The 14,523-nt window shown below is 54.6% G+C and overlaps 1 protein-coding gene across 3 annotated transcripts in view; it reads left to right on the forward strand.

Moving 5' to 3' along the window:
- ACTN4 (actinin alpha 4) overlaps positions 1-14,523 on the forward strand; it is an 85,390-nt gene that overhangs the window by 44,045 nt on the left and 26,822 nt on the right. For 2 of the 3 annotated variants that reach the window (XM_017887412.1, XM_017887413.1), the window contains exons 2-3: positions 10,836-10,950; positions 11,235-11,354. In XM_017887412.1, the coding sequence (XP_017742901.1) occupies positions 10,836-10,950; positions 11,235-11,354 (235 nt within the window). Of the gene's footprint in view, positions 1-2,996; positions 3,047-10,835; positions 10,951-11,234; positions 11,355-14,523 lie in introns of those variants that run through there. The other variant, XM_017887414.1, reaches the window with a different exon arrangement.

Here is a 14,523-nt window from a genome sequence, read left to right on the forward strand (position 1 = left end):
TCAGTCTCCCGAGTAGCTGGAACTACAGGTGTACGCCACCACGCCCAGCTACTTTTTGTATTATTAGTTAGAGACGAGGTTTCACCATGTTGGCCATGAGAGACAGGACTAGCTGGATTTCCCAGGCCGACAAAGAATTCCTAAGCCTCGCTGGGGAAGGTGACCTCACCCACCTGTAAACACGGGGCTTGTAACTCAGCTCACACCTGACCAATCAAGTAGTAAAAGGGCTCACTAAAATACCAATTAGGCTAAAAGCAGGAGGTAAAGAAATAGTCAAATCATCTATCATCTGAGAGCACAGGAAGAGGGACAATGATTGGGATATAAACCCCAGGCATTTAAGCCGGGAGTGGGCAACCCCCTTTGGGTCCCCTCCCGCTGTATGGGAGCTCTGTTTTCACTCTATTAAATCTTGCAACCACACACTCTTCTGGTCCACATTTGTTCCAGCTCAAGCTGAGCTTTCGCTCACCGTCCTCCACTGCTGTTCGCTGCCATGACAGACCCACCATTGACTTCCACCCCTCCGGATCTGGCAGGATCCAGCGAGGCACCCATTGCCGCTCCCATTCAGGCTAGAGGCTTGCCATTGTTCCTGCGCGACTAAGTGCCCGGGTTCGTCCTAATTGAGCTAAACACTAGTCGCTGGGTTCCATGGTTCTGTTCCGTGTCCCATGGCTTCTAATAGAGCTATAACACTCACCACATGGCTCAAGGTTCAATTCCTTGGAATCGTGAGGACAAGAGCATCAGGTCAGAGAATAAAAGGCTTGCTGCCATCTTGGGAGCAGCCACCACCGTCTTGGGAGCTCTAAGAACAAAGACCCACCGGTAACGGCCAGGCTGGTCTTGAACTCCTGACCTCCTGATCTGCCCACCTTGGCTTCCCAAACTGCTGGGATTACAGGCGTGGGCCACCATGCCTGGCCTTGTTCTGGAATTAGATAGTGGTGATTGTTGCACAGTCTCGTGAATATACTAAAACTCCCTGAATTTTACGTAAAAGGGTGAATTTTTTGGTATATTGTGTGAATTACATTTCAATTTTTAAAAATTGATTCTCCAAACTGTGTACATATTTAAAAAGTACATGAAAGAGAGGGAAAGAAAGAAAAGCTGGATGTGAGATGCCGCAACCTGATTCTACTCACTCCTAGATTTATAGAGTACCTACTATGTGAAAGGCACCACTCCAGGCAGTGGGTTCCCACAGCAAACAGAACCCTCCTCTGGGGAGCTTATGCTGCACTTGAGGGGGAGAGTGGCTATGAACAAAGAACATAGTTTCCGATGGTAGTAGGTGCAGTGAGTAAAACAATGCAGTGTGAGGCCGGGTGCATTGGCTCACACCTGTAATCCCAGCACTTTGGGAGGCCGAGGCGGGCGGATCACCTGAGGCTGGGAGTCCGAGACCAGCCTGACCAACGTGGAGAAACTCCGTCTCTACTAAAAATACAAAATTAGTCAGGCCTGTAATCCCAGCTACTCGGGAGACTGAGGCCGGAGAATAGCGTGAACTCGGGAGGCAGAGGTTGCATTGAGCCGAGATCATGCCATTGCACTCCGGCCTGGGCAACAAGAATGAAACTCTGTCTCGAAAACAAAAACAAAAAAACACGAAAAACCAAAACAACAACAACGCAGAGTGGAGTGATAGCCTAGAGGAGACGGCAGAGTGTGGAAAGGCCTCCTGGGATGCTGACATTTGAGGCAAGTTCTGAGTGATGAGACAAAACCAACCCTATAAAGAGCTAGAGGAAAGTCTTAGACCGGTATTTCCCATGAGGAGACAGCACTCCAAAATCCATCCTTTGGCCTGGAGCAGTGGCTCATGCCTGTAATCCCAGCACTTTGGGAGGCCTAGGTGGATGGACCACCTGAGATCAGGAGTTCGAGACCAGCCTGGCCAACATGGCGGAAACCCGTCTCTACTGAAAATATACAAATTAGCCGGGTGTGATGGTGGGTGCCTGTAATCCCAGCTACTCGGGAGACTGAGGCAGGAGAATCCCTTGAATCCAGGAGGTGGAGGCTGCAGTGAGCCGAGATCATGCCACTGCACTCTAACCTGGCGACAGAGCGAGACTCTGTCTCAAAAAAACAAAAACAAAATCTGTCCTTTGCAGCAGCAACACACACGCTTTCTGGCACCTCAGAGGGGATTGGTCAAGACTGGAACACTGGCTGCAGGGAGGGGGCCGGGTGTAAAGAGCTGGTTTCTGGGTGGACACGCAGGACCTTTGGAATGCTTGCTACCCCAGTCAGCGGTATTTATACCTCTCCTCCAACTGCGAAGTCAGAGCTTTTTCATGTAGACTGAGAAAACTCCGAATAAGGCAACTTCAGGCCAGGACATAAGATGCATTCCATATTTCACTGTAATTGCTTTCAAATTAGGTTATGTCGTCATGTAACAGGCACACACAGTGCACTTGCTTTGCCCCCGGCTGGGGTTGGGTCCTGGACGGGCAGCCCCGTGTGTTGCTGAACTGTGGCAGCACCAACCCTGATCGCCTGGCCAGGTGGGGCTGTCTGCGTCCCATGCATTAGTTGCTGCACCCATCTAATTTGTGGCCATGTTATCGTGACCTGCTCGTTTTCTGTTCTTTCAACCTGCTCCCTGGCTTTTATCTCCTTCAGAATCTGGTGGCAGTGGGTCTTCAAAAAGTGCTCAGGTGTGCACTCTCATAGACAGGTCAGAGGCTCCATAGGCCCCCTTGCCAGGGTGAGCACCTCTGCCTGTGCAGCTCGTAACCCAGATTCCAGAAGGCTTAGCCGTCTGGCCCTGAAAGCGCCTTTATAGTTGGTGATGAAGCCCGTGGGCCAGGGAGCCGTTTCTGCTTTCAGGAACTGAAAAGATGCCCCAGTGGGGCTAGGCCTTGCCTGAAGTCTGGCAATAGCCTGCCAGATGGGTGATAAGAAGGCTGGGTGCCTACCCAGGAATAAATAGCTGTCCCTCCCCTGTGTCCAAGCCCCGGACACCCTTCCCGAGGACCCGTGGAAGCAGGAACCATGGGCAGCGTCAGAGGCCACAGCAGGCAAGGTGGGAGTTCAGGAGGTGGGACGGCGCCCTCCCCCTCAAAGCAACTGATGCCCCAGCGGAGCGACAAACCCTACACGGTATTTCAGAGCCAAGGTTTGAAAACTCCCAGGGTGCTAGGGAGCTCCGTCTGGCCTCCAGGTACCTGGGGGTGGGGCTGGCTGTGGCCAGTTGCCGTCAACCCCGAGCCTAGGGAAAATGCATGCAGGTTGGTCCTCATAGGTCAGCCTGTTGGCCTGTGATACCCTGCTAGGCGGGTGGGCGGTGTACACGGCAGAATAGTGTTGTGGTGTGAGGCAGCAAATGGTTTTTTCTAAAATCTTGTCAACTGCAGGGTCCGTGGGATCCACATGTGAGCATCAACCTGGTGGGTGGGGAGAGTGAAGCCTGCGATCCAGTCTGGATCCTGTGCTACACAGTGCAGAGCCGGCATGCTCGCCCCTCCCGAGGGATCTCTCGAGCCTGTTTCTAGGCTCAGAGCAACTTTGCAAGAGACTCTTTTTATTCTGGGCTTAGTGGAATTCCAGCTTCCAACAGCCATTTCCCTCCACCCCCTTCAGCTCTGAGAACATGTTTTGTAACAGGAAGGCAGGAAGAATAGAGAAGGCGAGTTTGTTCAGCTGGGTCGGCCTCATCCCACCAGGGCCCTTTCTTCCCTCCAGTTCACCATCGCTCTGCCTACTGGAACCACTCGGTTGCCCTGTGTCTGCCGAATGTTTGTTTCTTAATCAGTGCCCCAGAGTAGAGAGGGCTTTGCCTCTTTGGGTTGAGGGAGGGATTCATTGATGAATGGCTCATTAAAGCCCACTGCTGCCACATTCCTGGGTGCTTAGGTCACCTCCTGAACAATATCCATCATTCATTCACCTACCGCCCCACATCCTGGCGACTGGGAGGGGTCCCTATGACGCAGGAAGGACTTTATGACCAGAGATGCTGGGTCTCCATCTCCCTCCTGCAGCCCACAGTGACAAAGCAGAAACTGCTCTTGGGGCTCCCTGAAGCCCGCCTTAGCTGGGTCACCATGGGCCTTGGCACACGGAGGGGTGACCGTGGAGCCCAACTCAACTGACAAGCTTGCCTTTCTCTGTTCTTCCACCCCCCTTTCCCCCAGTCACACCCTGTGCTATTTTAGCAACCAGAGAAGCCTCTTTAATAGGGTGCCCACATGCAGGGGCAAGCTCTGAAGCCTCCTCTCTGTGGTTTGGTTCACATGTGTTCTCAAAGACAGATGAGTCCACATCCTTCCTTCCTCCCTAGATAGGTCAAGGGCTGGATGCAGACTCCCTTTACAGGAGGGCCAGGGACAGACTGGGAGCAGCGGGGCCACCTTTTGAGAAGCAGGCGAGCTGCTCGGGTGTCGCTCTGCCTGCCTGCCTGCCTGCCTCCCTGCCTCCCTGCCTGCCTTGCTCTCTGAGTTCACCTCTAGCTCTGGGACCAAGGCTGGGCTGGGTGGGGACTTTTTTTTTGTTTTGAAATGGAGTCTTACTCTGTCTCTCAGGCTGGAGTGCAGTGGCGCGATCTCTGCTCACTGCAACCTCCACCTCCCAGGTTCAAGCGATTCTCCTGTCTCAGCTTCCGGAGTAGCTGGGATTACAGGAGCCCGCCACCACGTCTGGCTAATTTTTGTATTTTTAGTAGGATGAGGTTTCACCATGTTGGCCAGGTTGGTCTTGAATTCCAGATCTCAGGTTATCTGCCCGCCTCGGCCTCCCAAAGTGTTGGGATTACAGGTGCGAGCCACCACGCCTGGCCCTGGCTGGGGGCTTCTTGACCTGACTCTGCTGTCTCTCCCTCACTGGCCAGCACCTCCCATTCTACGCAGACATCGTGGAATGAATGCCCGCCCTGTGTTTGTATGTATCATCTGTGTCTGTGTGACATTAAGCAAGTCACTGAACTTCTCCCTGCCTCCGTTTCCTCATCAAATGGAGATAATATCTCCTGTGATCATGGGGTTGGAGGTTTTAAAGAGTTGCTAATGTGTAAATAGTAAGAACTAGCAATTAGCTGTTATAGCATAATTACCTTTAATATGTCATGTCCCCCCGCATCCCAATGCTGAATATAATTTTGGTGGGAGGTGGGTTGAGACAGGGTCTGGCTCTGTCACCCAGGCTGGAGTGCACTGATATGATCTCAGCTCACTGCAACCTCTGCCTCCCAGGCTCAAGCCGTCTTCCCACCTCAGCCTCTCGAGTAGCTGGGACTACAGTTGCGCAGCACCATGCCTGGCTAATTTTTGTAGTTTTGTAGTGATGGGGTTTTGCCATGTTGCCTAGGCTGGTCTCGAACTCCTGGGCTAAAGCAGTCCCCCTGTCTCGGCCTCCTGAAGTGCTGGGATTATAGGTGTGCGCCACCACACTTGGCTGGCCACAATGTAAATGATAACTGTTTTGCTTCCTCGCGTGTCCAGTACATGATAGGGCTCCAAGTCAGTATTTGTGAGGCAGGTGCATGCCTCTTAGGTGCGGTCCTGAGGGCATAGCCACTGCCACATTCTGGACGGTCAGAATCGCTGCTGCCCCTGGAGGATGACTGCGATGATGAAGCCCAGGAGAGCTCAGTGCTTTTTGCCTTTCCCCTCCTCCCACAAAGGGCTGGGTTCCTCCCAAATGAAATAAAAACCTTGAGTTTGCATTTCTCCCTCGGCATGCCAGCAGGGCACCTCTGCCTTCCTCTTCCTGCCAGGGGAGGGAATTTCTCTCAGGGGCTCTTCACCCTGCTTTATTCCTGGCCATCACACGTTGACCCTTGTCCCCTTCGGCTCTTTCCCCACATGGCAGGGACAACATGACCGTTTAATGGCCTTGTGAGGCCAGTGTGCCAGCCGCACTCCTTTACTCCCTTCCTTCTCGGAGCGGGCTCTGTCCCTTCTGCAGGAGGGCTTTGGCACGTGCTCTTCACAGTATCTGGAAGGTCTCCCTCATTTTTGTCTTATTAACTCCTCATCCTTCAGCTCAGAGTTTGAGAATGACCTCTTCAGGGACACCTTTCTGTGTCTGCCTCGCCACTTGCTTGATGCCCCCCCCCCCGCCCCCCGCCACCATGCTGACCACACTCTTCAGCTCCCATCACAGGGGAGGGGACACAAACTTGGCAGAACACCCCATGGCCCCAGGAGCCCAGCACCTGGCTTTAAACCCAGCTCTGTAACTTTCTAGTGCGTGGCTGATGGGAGCAAGCCACTTCACCTCTGAGGCCCTCCTTTTCCTCATCTGTAAAATGGAGGTTGTACTAGCACCTCTCTCCAGAGATGATTACGAGGGTGAGAGAATTAGCAAGTGACCAAGTGCCTGGAGCAGTGCCTGCCCCTGGTAGACTCTATGGAATTGTCTGCTGCGGTTACTGCTGTTATTATTACCACTTTTCCTAAGAGCGTTATTTCTGGAGTGAACTGATTGCTTGATTAATGAGATCAGACCTGGAGCCTCATGAGAGTGTTCACTTTTGTTCACTGTTATGGATTCGGCACAGGGCCTGGCCCTCTGCTGACCCCCAGCACATGCTTGTCCAGGGAACGAATATGTGCGGACCCATGGTGGCCTGGGGCATCATGAAGTCGGCTGCCCACATTCTGAGAATTCTGCATGGTGGAGGGCGGCATGGTGGGCGCATAGGGCCTCCATCTATAGAAACCACCTCTCCACACCATCCACCCCACGCAGCATAGTCTAAACCGGGTAGGGAGAGGAAGGATGGAAGCAGAGTGTTATTTTTGTAACCAAGTAGAAAAAGCGATGAATTTTTAATGTCCCGTTCGAACTCCAGCTCCTACTCACCAGTCTCTCCGCATGGAGAAGTGGTCGTCGTGGTCGACCTGTTCCTAGGGGTGGCCTTGTGAGTGCAGGCTCTCTCCTCACCAGAGCTAAGGGCTTTGTGAACCTCTGACATCAATAGATGCCCCTCATCTTCCAGGAGGACAAAACAGGGCAAAGCAAGACATGGGGTGAGGATAGGAGCACATCAGTGGGGTTCACCAAGCCTGTGTCAGTTCCGGATCTGAGCGGGAGTTCTGTTCTGTATCATCCAGGCCAGGCGAGTGGGCGTCCTCCCTGAGCACCTGTGCTTGGGGCTTTGCCTGCGTCAATCAGGAAGACAGAACACACGGAAGAGTTACCATTGATTTCAGAGAGGACCTTCCTTTGACACTTGTTTAACACATCACTGAGTGATTGACATGCGTCCTTGTGTTTAATCCCTATCTTAACCTCTCGGTTGGTTATGGTCCTGTTTATCAGTGAGGAAACTGAGGCTTATCGCTTGCCTGAGCCCTCAGTGGCAGAGGCAAGATGTGAATCCACACCTGTGTGACACCCAAGCCAGAGATCTTGTTTGCTACCCAGAGAAGATGAGCACAGGTGGAGTGTATGCATGGAGGGCGGGTAGTGCAGCAGCCCCTCTGAGGACAGGTGGCCAGAACCCAAGCGGCGAGGTTTGTTCACAGCCTCCACAGGGTGGGGTGGGGCCATCCGCAGAGGGTCTCCTGCCATCCCATTTTCCCTACATACCAGTGGGTAGTCAGAGGGCCTTTGCAGAGAAGAGACTGGATCTCAGCGCATGCTTGTGCGTGTGTGTACATGTACACACATGCGTGTGATTCATCTGGCTCTTAATTTATGCCAAGGAGCCTGTCAGATGCTTTAAATGTATTTTCCCCGTTTAATTCTTAGAGCACACTGCAGGAGGTAGATTCTGATAAATCCATCTTACAGGGAAGGAAACAGACTTAAGTAGGTAAAGTCACTTGATTGGAAACATGGAATGAGTAAGCCAAGGGGCTGGCATTCAAACCCAAACCCAGGTCTGTGCCCCTACAGAGCCTGCAGGAGCAGCCTACACAGGCTGAGGCTGTGAGGGGTGCTGTTTGCACACGTGCCCGGCCCTCCCTGCAGCCCAGGTGCCTAGGTCTGGGCCTGGCAACACCAGAGCACAGGGCCTTGGCCTTGGGGAATAGCCCTCTTGTGTCCTCAGGCTGTGGGATGTGTCTTGGCTACTTTGCTGCCCAGCAGTGCCTGCTCTCAGGCACATGTGAGAGTAGAGGCCTACCATCCATGGCCACTTCCTTCCCAGCCCATTTGCTGCTGCCCTCTGCTTCACAGGGCTGCTGGGCTCCACACCTGCTTGCTGCCCGCCATCAAGGCTGGCAGTGCTCTGGGGCTGTAAAGGCGCAGGTGCCATACTTCCCACCCCCTGGAGCTCACACATGGTAGGAAAGAGAGCTCATGTGCATGGAGCATCCAGTAAGACTAAAAATGACTGGGGGATGCTATGGGAGAGATGCCAAGGGCTGCGTGGTGCTGAGGGCGGGCAGGGGACAGAGCAGGCATGCTGTGGAAGGGGTGGGCAGGACTCCTGAGACCAGGGCAGGGAGGGAGGAGACCCTGGGAGGCACAGGGCCATCCAGAGAGCTGCCACTTCCTGAGCACTGCCATGCACGCTACAGGCATGGCCACCTTGAGTCCTCACACTGCCTGTGGCCTAGGTGGGATCTTCATCCCCACGTTGCAGAGGAGGAAATGGAAGTTAGGAAGGTTGGGTGGCATGTCCGCATGAGTGGTGTAAGCAGGGTTCCCGCCCTGGGCTCTCTGAATTCAGCATTGTATGGGGGAGGCTGGGAAGGTGAGTTAGTGCGCTCCGTAATGAGAACCTACTATGGGGCTTCTCCCCTTGAGGAGCTCATAGCCTTGGGAGGGTGGGAGACAAGAACTGTTAGAGACCAGAGAGCAAGGGCGTGATGCGATCTGTAGGGAGGCAGCCGTCCGAGGCAGACCCGGGTCAGAGAGGCCATGGTGCAGGTACTGTCCAGGCACAGCATTTGGCCTGACTTTTGAGGGATGCCCGGGGCTGGCTACATGGCGGAGCAGAGGTATCTTTAGTGGAGGAACAGCGTCGTGCCACCAGGAGGGGTCTCTGTCTCCCAGGTAGAGGAATTCTCCATGGCGAGAGGTGGGGCAGGAGTGGTCTAGCTGTCCACGCTTGCCCCCGTTCGGATTTGGAAGGAAGCCCCATGCTGGGTCCACACTGTGGTATGGCATGTTAATTAGGCAGCTGCTTTGTCTGCGAGGGGCTTTATGTCGGGTCTCCCTGAATGAGCAGGGCTGGCAACAGTTGTCAAAACACATGGTGCTTGGCCAGAGCCTCCGTGGAAGCCCCTTGTGTTCTGCATGGCCTCCGCCTGCACCCGGGGCGTGGAATGTGCTCTTGTGTGTCCCTGGCTGTCTGCCCACTTCTACACTGGCCCCTGCAGACGGAGAGGGTGGGGTACAGGGGTTCCTATAAGAAGCAGACACTTGGGGTTTTTCCCAGGCCCTGTTGCGGGAGGGTGCGTAGGCTGGTTTCCCTGAAGGCGCCTGGGCGTGTTGGCGTTAACTGATCTGAGATCTTCTGTGGCCCTAATGTCTATGAGCATGCCCCAGCTTGCAGGGGGCTGAGTAGCTGGGCACCACCAGGAGGCTGCATGCCCCGTGCTTGGGTGTACCTATGCCCTGTCAGCATCGTTGGTCTGTTAGGACCAGGGACTTAGACTTCTTGTTTAGTACCCTCCTTCCCTTCCAGTTGGTCCTCCGAAACATTTTCCTTAGATGCGGCTGCCTAACCCTGGTGAGGGGGGCCTGCCTCCCACTTGCCTTCCAGCCTCCTCTAAGCTGCACTGAGTCTTAAAAATAGGAACCGGGTGCAGTGGTTCATGCCTGTAATCCCAGCACTTTGGGAGGCTGAGGCGGGTGGATCACTTGAGGCCAGGAGTTCAAGACCAGCCTGGCCAACATGGTAAAACCCCATCTCTACTAAAAATACAAAAATTAACTGGGCGTGTTGGCATACGCTTGTATTCCCAGCTACTCAGGAGGCTGAGGCATGAGAATCGCTTGAACCCAGGAGGTGGAGGTTGTGGTGAGCCAAGATTGCGCCACTGCACTTCAGCCTGGGTGACAGAGTGAGACTCCATCTCCACAACAACAGAAGAATAGGAAGGATGGGGCATGGCATGTTCTCCAGGAGAGAGAGGGGCGGGGGCATCTTGCTCACAGGAAGCCAGACGACACAGGCATGTAGGCATGTGCCCAGGGCTCAGAGGGTCTATGTTCCTGGCCTTTCCTGGGAGGGCTTGCTTCTGGGCTGCCCAAGCTCGAAGAGAGACTTGAGGAAATCCTGCGTTTATGGGAGCTTTTCTTTTCCTGCCACTTTCCTGTTCTGGGTTGTATCTGTGCACATGATTGGAATGTGGCAGCCTGAGCTCCTGCCTGAGAAGAGCAGCCGCCAGTCACGGAAGCCAGGGTCCAGCTGGGGCATGTGGGTCTGGCTGGCAGATGAAGGGCTGGCCTTCATCAAGAAAACAAGCCCCGTGAGGGCAGGAGCCCGACCTGTTGATTCCACACTACTGAGCCTGATGCTCAGTCGTGTTTATGTGACCAAGTGAGCCAGCGGTGGGCTGAGGCACTTGTGTCTGATGTTTGTACTGGCCTCCCTTGAGGCAGCTCGGGGGTGTGGAAAAAGCACATGTTGCCAAAATTGACATACTTGGGTTCAAATCCAAGCTCTGCCACTTACCATCTGGATGGTCTCGTGGTGGGTCATTAATCACCTGAAGCCTCAGTTTCCTCACATCTGCCTCCCACGGTCACTGTGAGGATCAGAAACAATGTGTGTATCGGGCATGTGCGGTGTGTGTGGGTGAGTGCTCCGTGGCAGCTGCGGTTCTCCTGAGGTCAGGGCTGTAGCCTGGCAGGTGTGTGGAAAGAGCCCGACAGCCAGGCTGACTCTGCCTCTACTCTTTGTTCTGCCTCCTCAGACCTTCACGGCGTGGTGCAACTCCCACCTGCGGAAGGCAGGCACACAGATCGAGAACATCGATGAGGACTTCCGAGACGGGCTCAAGCTCATGTTGCTCCTGGAGGTCATATCAGGTGAGGCTCCCAGCCACACAGTGCAGCCCAGCCTTGGCACAGGTGCTCGGCCACAGCAGTCCCCAGAGACGCTGCCCACCCAGCTGTCTCATTGCTCCTGAGGAGGACAGAGCACCCCTTAGCAGCTGCACGGCGGCCGGGTGGGTGGGGCCGGAGTGGCCTGGTGGTTCAGCAGGGGAACCTGGTTTTGGTGAACAGAGGAGACTCTAAAGCTTCTCTCCCTATCTCCCTTTCTCTCTCTCTCTGTCTCACCCCCTCTTCTTTTCTCTTTGTGCATTTCTCAGGGGAGCGGTTACCTAAGCCGGAGCGGGGGAAAATGAGAGTGCACAAAATCAACAACGTGAACAAAGCACTGGACTTTATTGCCAGCAAAGGCGTCAAGCTGGTCTCCATCGGGGCAGAAGGTGAGCTGGAGATGGAGCAGTGAGGGTCCTGTTTCTGACCTTCAGGCTCTGAGGCACAACATCTGCATTCTGAAGAGAAATTTTGTTGGTGGTAGGGTGCTTGGGGCACTCAGAGCCCCACTACATACTCAGCAGTGATCCCAACAACTGCTCTTGATAGGATGCTGAGCCCACAAGCTCCCCCAACCCCTTGGAAAAAATCTGGTGGACACAGTCCAAATCTAGGGAGTGCAACCCACCCAACCATGGGGGCGGCGGCTTCTTCTGTAGGGGGAGGAATGGTTTTGACTTGCACTCAGGTCGCCCTCACTGGTTCTCCTTGTGCCAGGCTCAGCAGACAGTAGCAAACACGTGCCACAGCCTCTCTCTGTACCAGGAACACTTTTCTCATTATGCCCTGCCCAATATCAGAGAAGGGGACTGGAGGCCCCGTGTCAGGTATCGGGATAGGGAGTGCATGGCCAAAGGTCAGTGCCCAGACTTTGCCCTGTGTGCACAGGCTTGGAGAGTTTCACCTCTGACCACCCCAGGATCCTCCTGGGCCCCATGTAGATAACCAGGACTGTAGCCTCACTAGAGCAGCAGGCTCTTGGCAGGGGCCCCTGGGTTGAGCTCCCAGGCACTTTTAGAGACAGGCGAGGTCTGATGGAGCTCAGAAGCTCCCCAGCAGCGTGGGCTCACAGTTCCGCTCATTAGTCAGAGTAAGGATTCTTCACCCTGACATCCATGTTGTCCCAGCTTCTAGAAAAACAAAGTAAACTAATTGCCGTTAATGACAGGGCTCTGAGAGTTTGGCCAAGACTCCGGGCCAGAATGTGTGTACTGAGTTCCAAGGCTCTGCCCTGGCCCAGGACCTCTGCGAGGAGGAGTGCCAAGCCTTGCATGCCACAGTCGAGGTGGTTGGTGTTTGTTTAAAAAAATCACAACCCAAAAATTCAGTCAGGCCCTGTTTTTGTCCTTGCATGGATCTTTCCTCTGGGCTCTGTTCCAGCCTTCTGCTTCTCACAGCTGCATTTATTTTGCTCAAATGCTAGTCTGTAAATACAGGAGGGGTTAGAGGAGAGACCCATGGCAGTCATCAGTTTTCATTTGGAGAAAAACTTGGTCTAAAAATGTTCTCTGTTCATGCCCAAATTGGTTCACTCCTCGTCCCTGCGACCGTGGGGCCTCGGAACAAAGCCTAATGGAGGCGTTCCTGGGGCTCAAGGCACCTGAGAACCCCACCCCACCCTGTCCCCCTGTCCTTCCACATGATCGGGCATTCGCGGGATTATTGGCTTCCCGTAGGGGTGATGAGAGGGACCAGAGGCACAGCTGCAGGTCAGAGAAGCAGCTGGTGGATGTGTCATGAGAAACGCCATCCTCCTCTCCTCACCAGAACTCCATAAGCCCTCCGTGACCAGCTGCACCGGTGCCCGCTGGGGTGGGGAGCTGCGGCCTTGCCCAGCTCTGCAGGCCCAGCCCTCGGGAGGTGCACAGCATAGATTTCCTGAGGCTCGAGCTGCCTCGCTGCACTAAGGGGCAGGTGGTGCTGCTCAGTTTCTGGGTCTGGGGCTCTGAACCCTAGGACAGGGTGGACACTGGGTCCCTCCCCTGTCTCTGGGCAGCAGAATGAGCATATTTCCTCCTCTGAAAAGTGAAAGCTGTGGCTCATGGACACCCCCTTCCTCTGGGTGTATCCCCGGGGGAAGGTGGGCCCCATCTTCTCTGTGACCTCTCCACCTGCTTCCAAGCAAGCCTGCCCTGGAGTGTTCTGCTCAGAGGTCAGTGAGCAGGGTCTCCTGTGGTGTCCTGTGCCTCCAGCTCTGCAGTTAGCTTTGGAACTCACCCCTGTGCCCAGCCCTTCCCAAGAGTGGTTGCAGCAGTGGAGCCCCTGTGTCTTCTTTGGAAGCCACTTCACGGTGCTCCTCGCATCTGGCGTGTTGACAAGTGGGGAGGACCGCCCTAGGCACGCCTGACTGGTGGACTCCGGGATGAGGCGCTGCCTTCTCTCATCCAGCCTCAGACACACAGCTGCCCTGGGCCTTGCAGAGAAGGTTTTTCTCTTTAGTTGCTGAGGCTGAAGAAGGTGTGGTCCAAGCCCTTCTTTTGAGAAGTTTCAGCAAGTTTTTTGAGATGGAGTCTCACTCTTGTCGCCTAGGCTGGAGTGCAATGGTGGAATCTTGGCTCACTGCAACCTCCTGGGCTCAAGCAATTCTCCTGCCTCAGCCTCCCAAGTAGTTGGAATTACAGGCACCTGCCACCACGCCAGGCTAATTTTTGTATTTTTGGCAGAGACAGGGTTTCACCATCTTGGTCAGGCTGGTCTCGAACTCCTAACCTCAGGTGATCCACACCCGCTTCAGCCTCCCAAATTGCTGGGGTTACAGGTGTGAGCCACCGCACCTGGCTGCAAATGTTTGTTTTTAGGTTAGTTCAGAAAGCGTACAGCCTGGCCACCTGGCCTTGGGCCTGTGCTCTACCCTTCCTGACAACACAGCAGTCATGCTTGTTCCTCACCGGCCTTCCAGGCACTGGATCCAGTGGCGGTCAGAGCAGCCTCGCCCTCATGAGGGCTGGCAGATGGTGAACAAGTAAACAGCCCATCCAACACGTGATTTCACATAGTGATGGCTTAGGGGCAGCACAGGGGCCAGGGAGGGAGGAACTGGGTGGCGGGTGGGGGAGCTCCTTGGGACGGGCAGTCAGGGAAGCCACAGTGAGAGGTGGCACAAGCAGAAGCTTGCACGATGAGAAGGACCAGCCAGTTGAGGGTTGCAGGCTAGGGGCATGCTTTGTGGGTGGACAGAAGGTGTGAGCATCTCAAAGCAAGAAAGAGCCTGGCTTGCCCAGAGGATGCAGCTAGAGAAATCTGGGAGGATGGCGGGGCCTGGACCTTCAGGGCGAGCCCTTTCCCTGTGGGCCAGGCATGGAGGCTTACACCTGCAGTCCCAGCACTTTGGGAAGCCAAGGCGGGAAGATCACTTGAGCAGGAGTTTGAGACCAGCTTGGGTAACAGCAAGACCCAGCCTCTACAAAAAGTTTAAAAACTAACCAGGTGTTGTGGCATGTGTCTGTGGTCCCAGCTACTTGGGAGACTGAGGCAAGAGGATTGCTTGAGCCCAGGCAGTCAAGGCTGCAGTGAGCTGTGACTACACCATTGCACTCCATCCAGCCAGCCAGCCCCTGT

This window comes from Rhinopithecus bieti, unplaced genomic scaffold (genome assembly GCF_001698545.2).
Source record: "Rhinopithecus bieti isolate Rb0 unplaced genomic scaffold, ASM169854v2 scaffold_15776, whole genome shotgun sequence".
Classification (NCBI taxonomy): domain Eukaryota; kingdom Metazoa; phylum Chordata; class Mammalia; order Primates; family Cercopithecidae; genus Rhinopithecus; species Rhinopithecus bieti.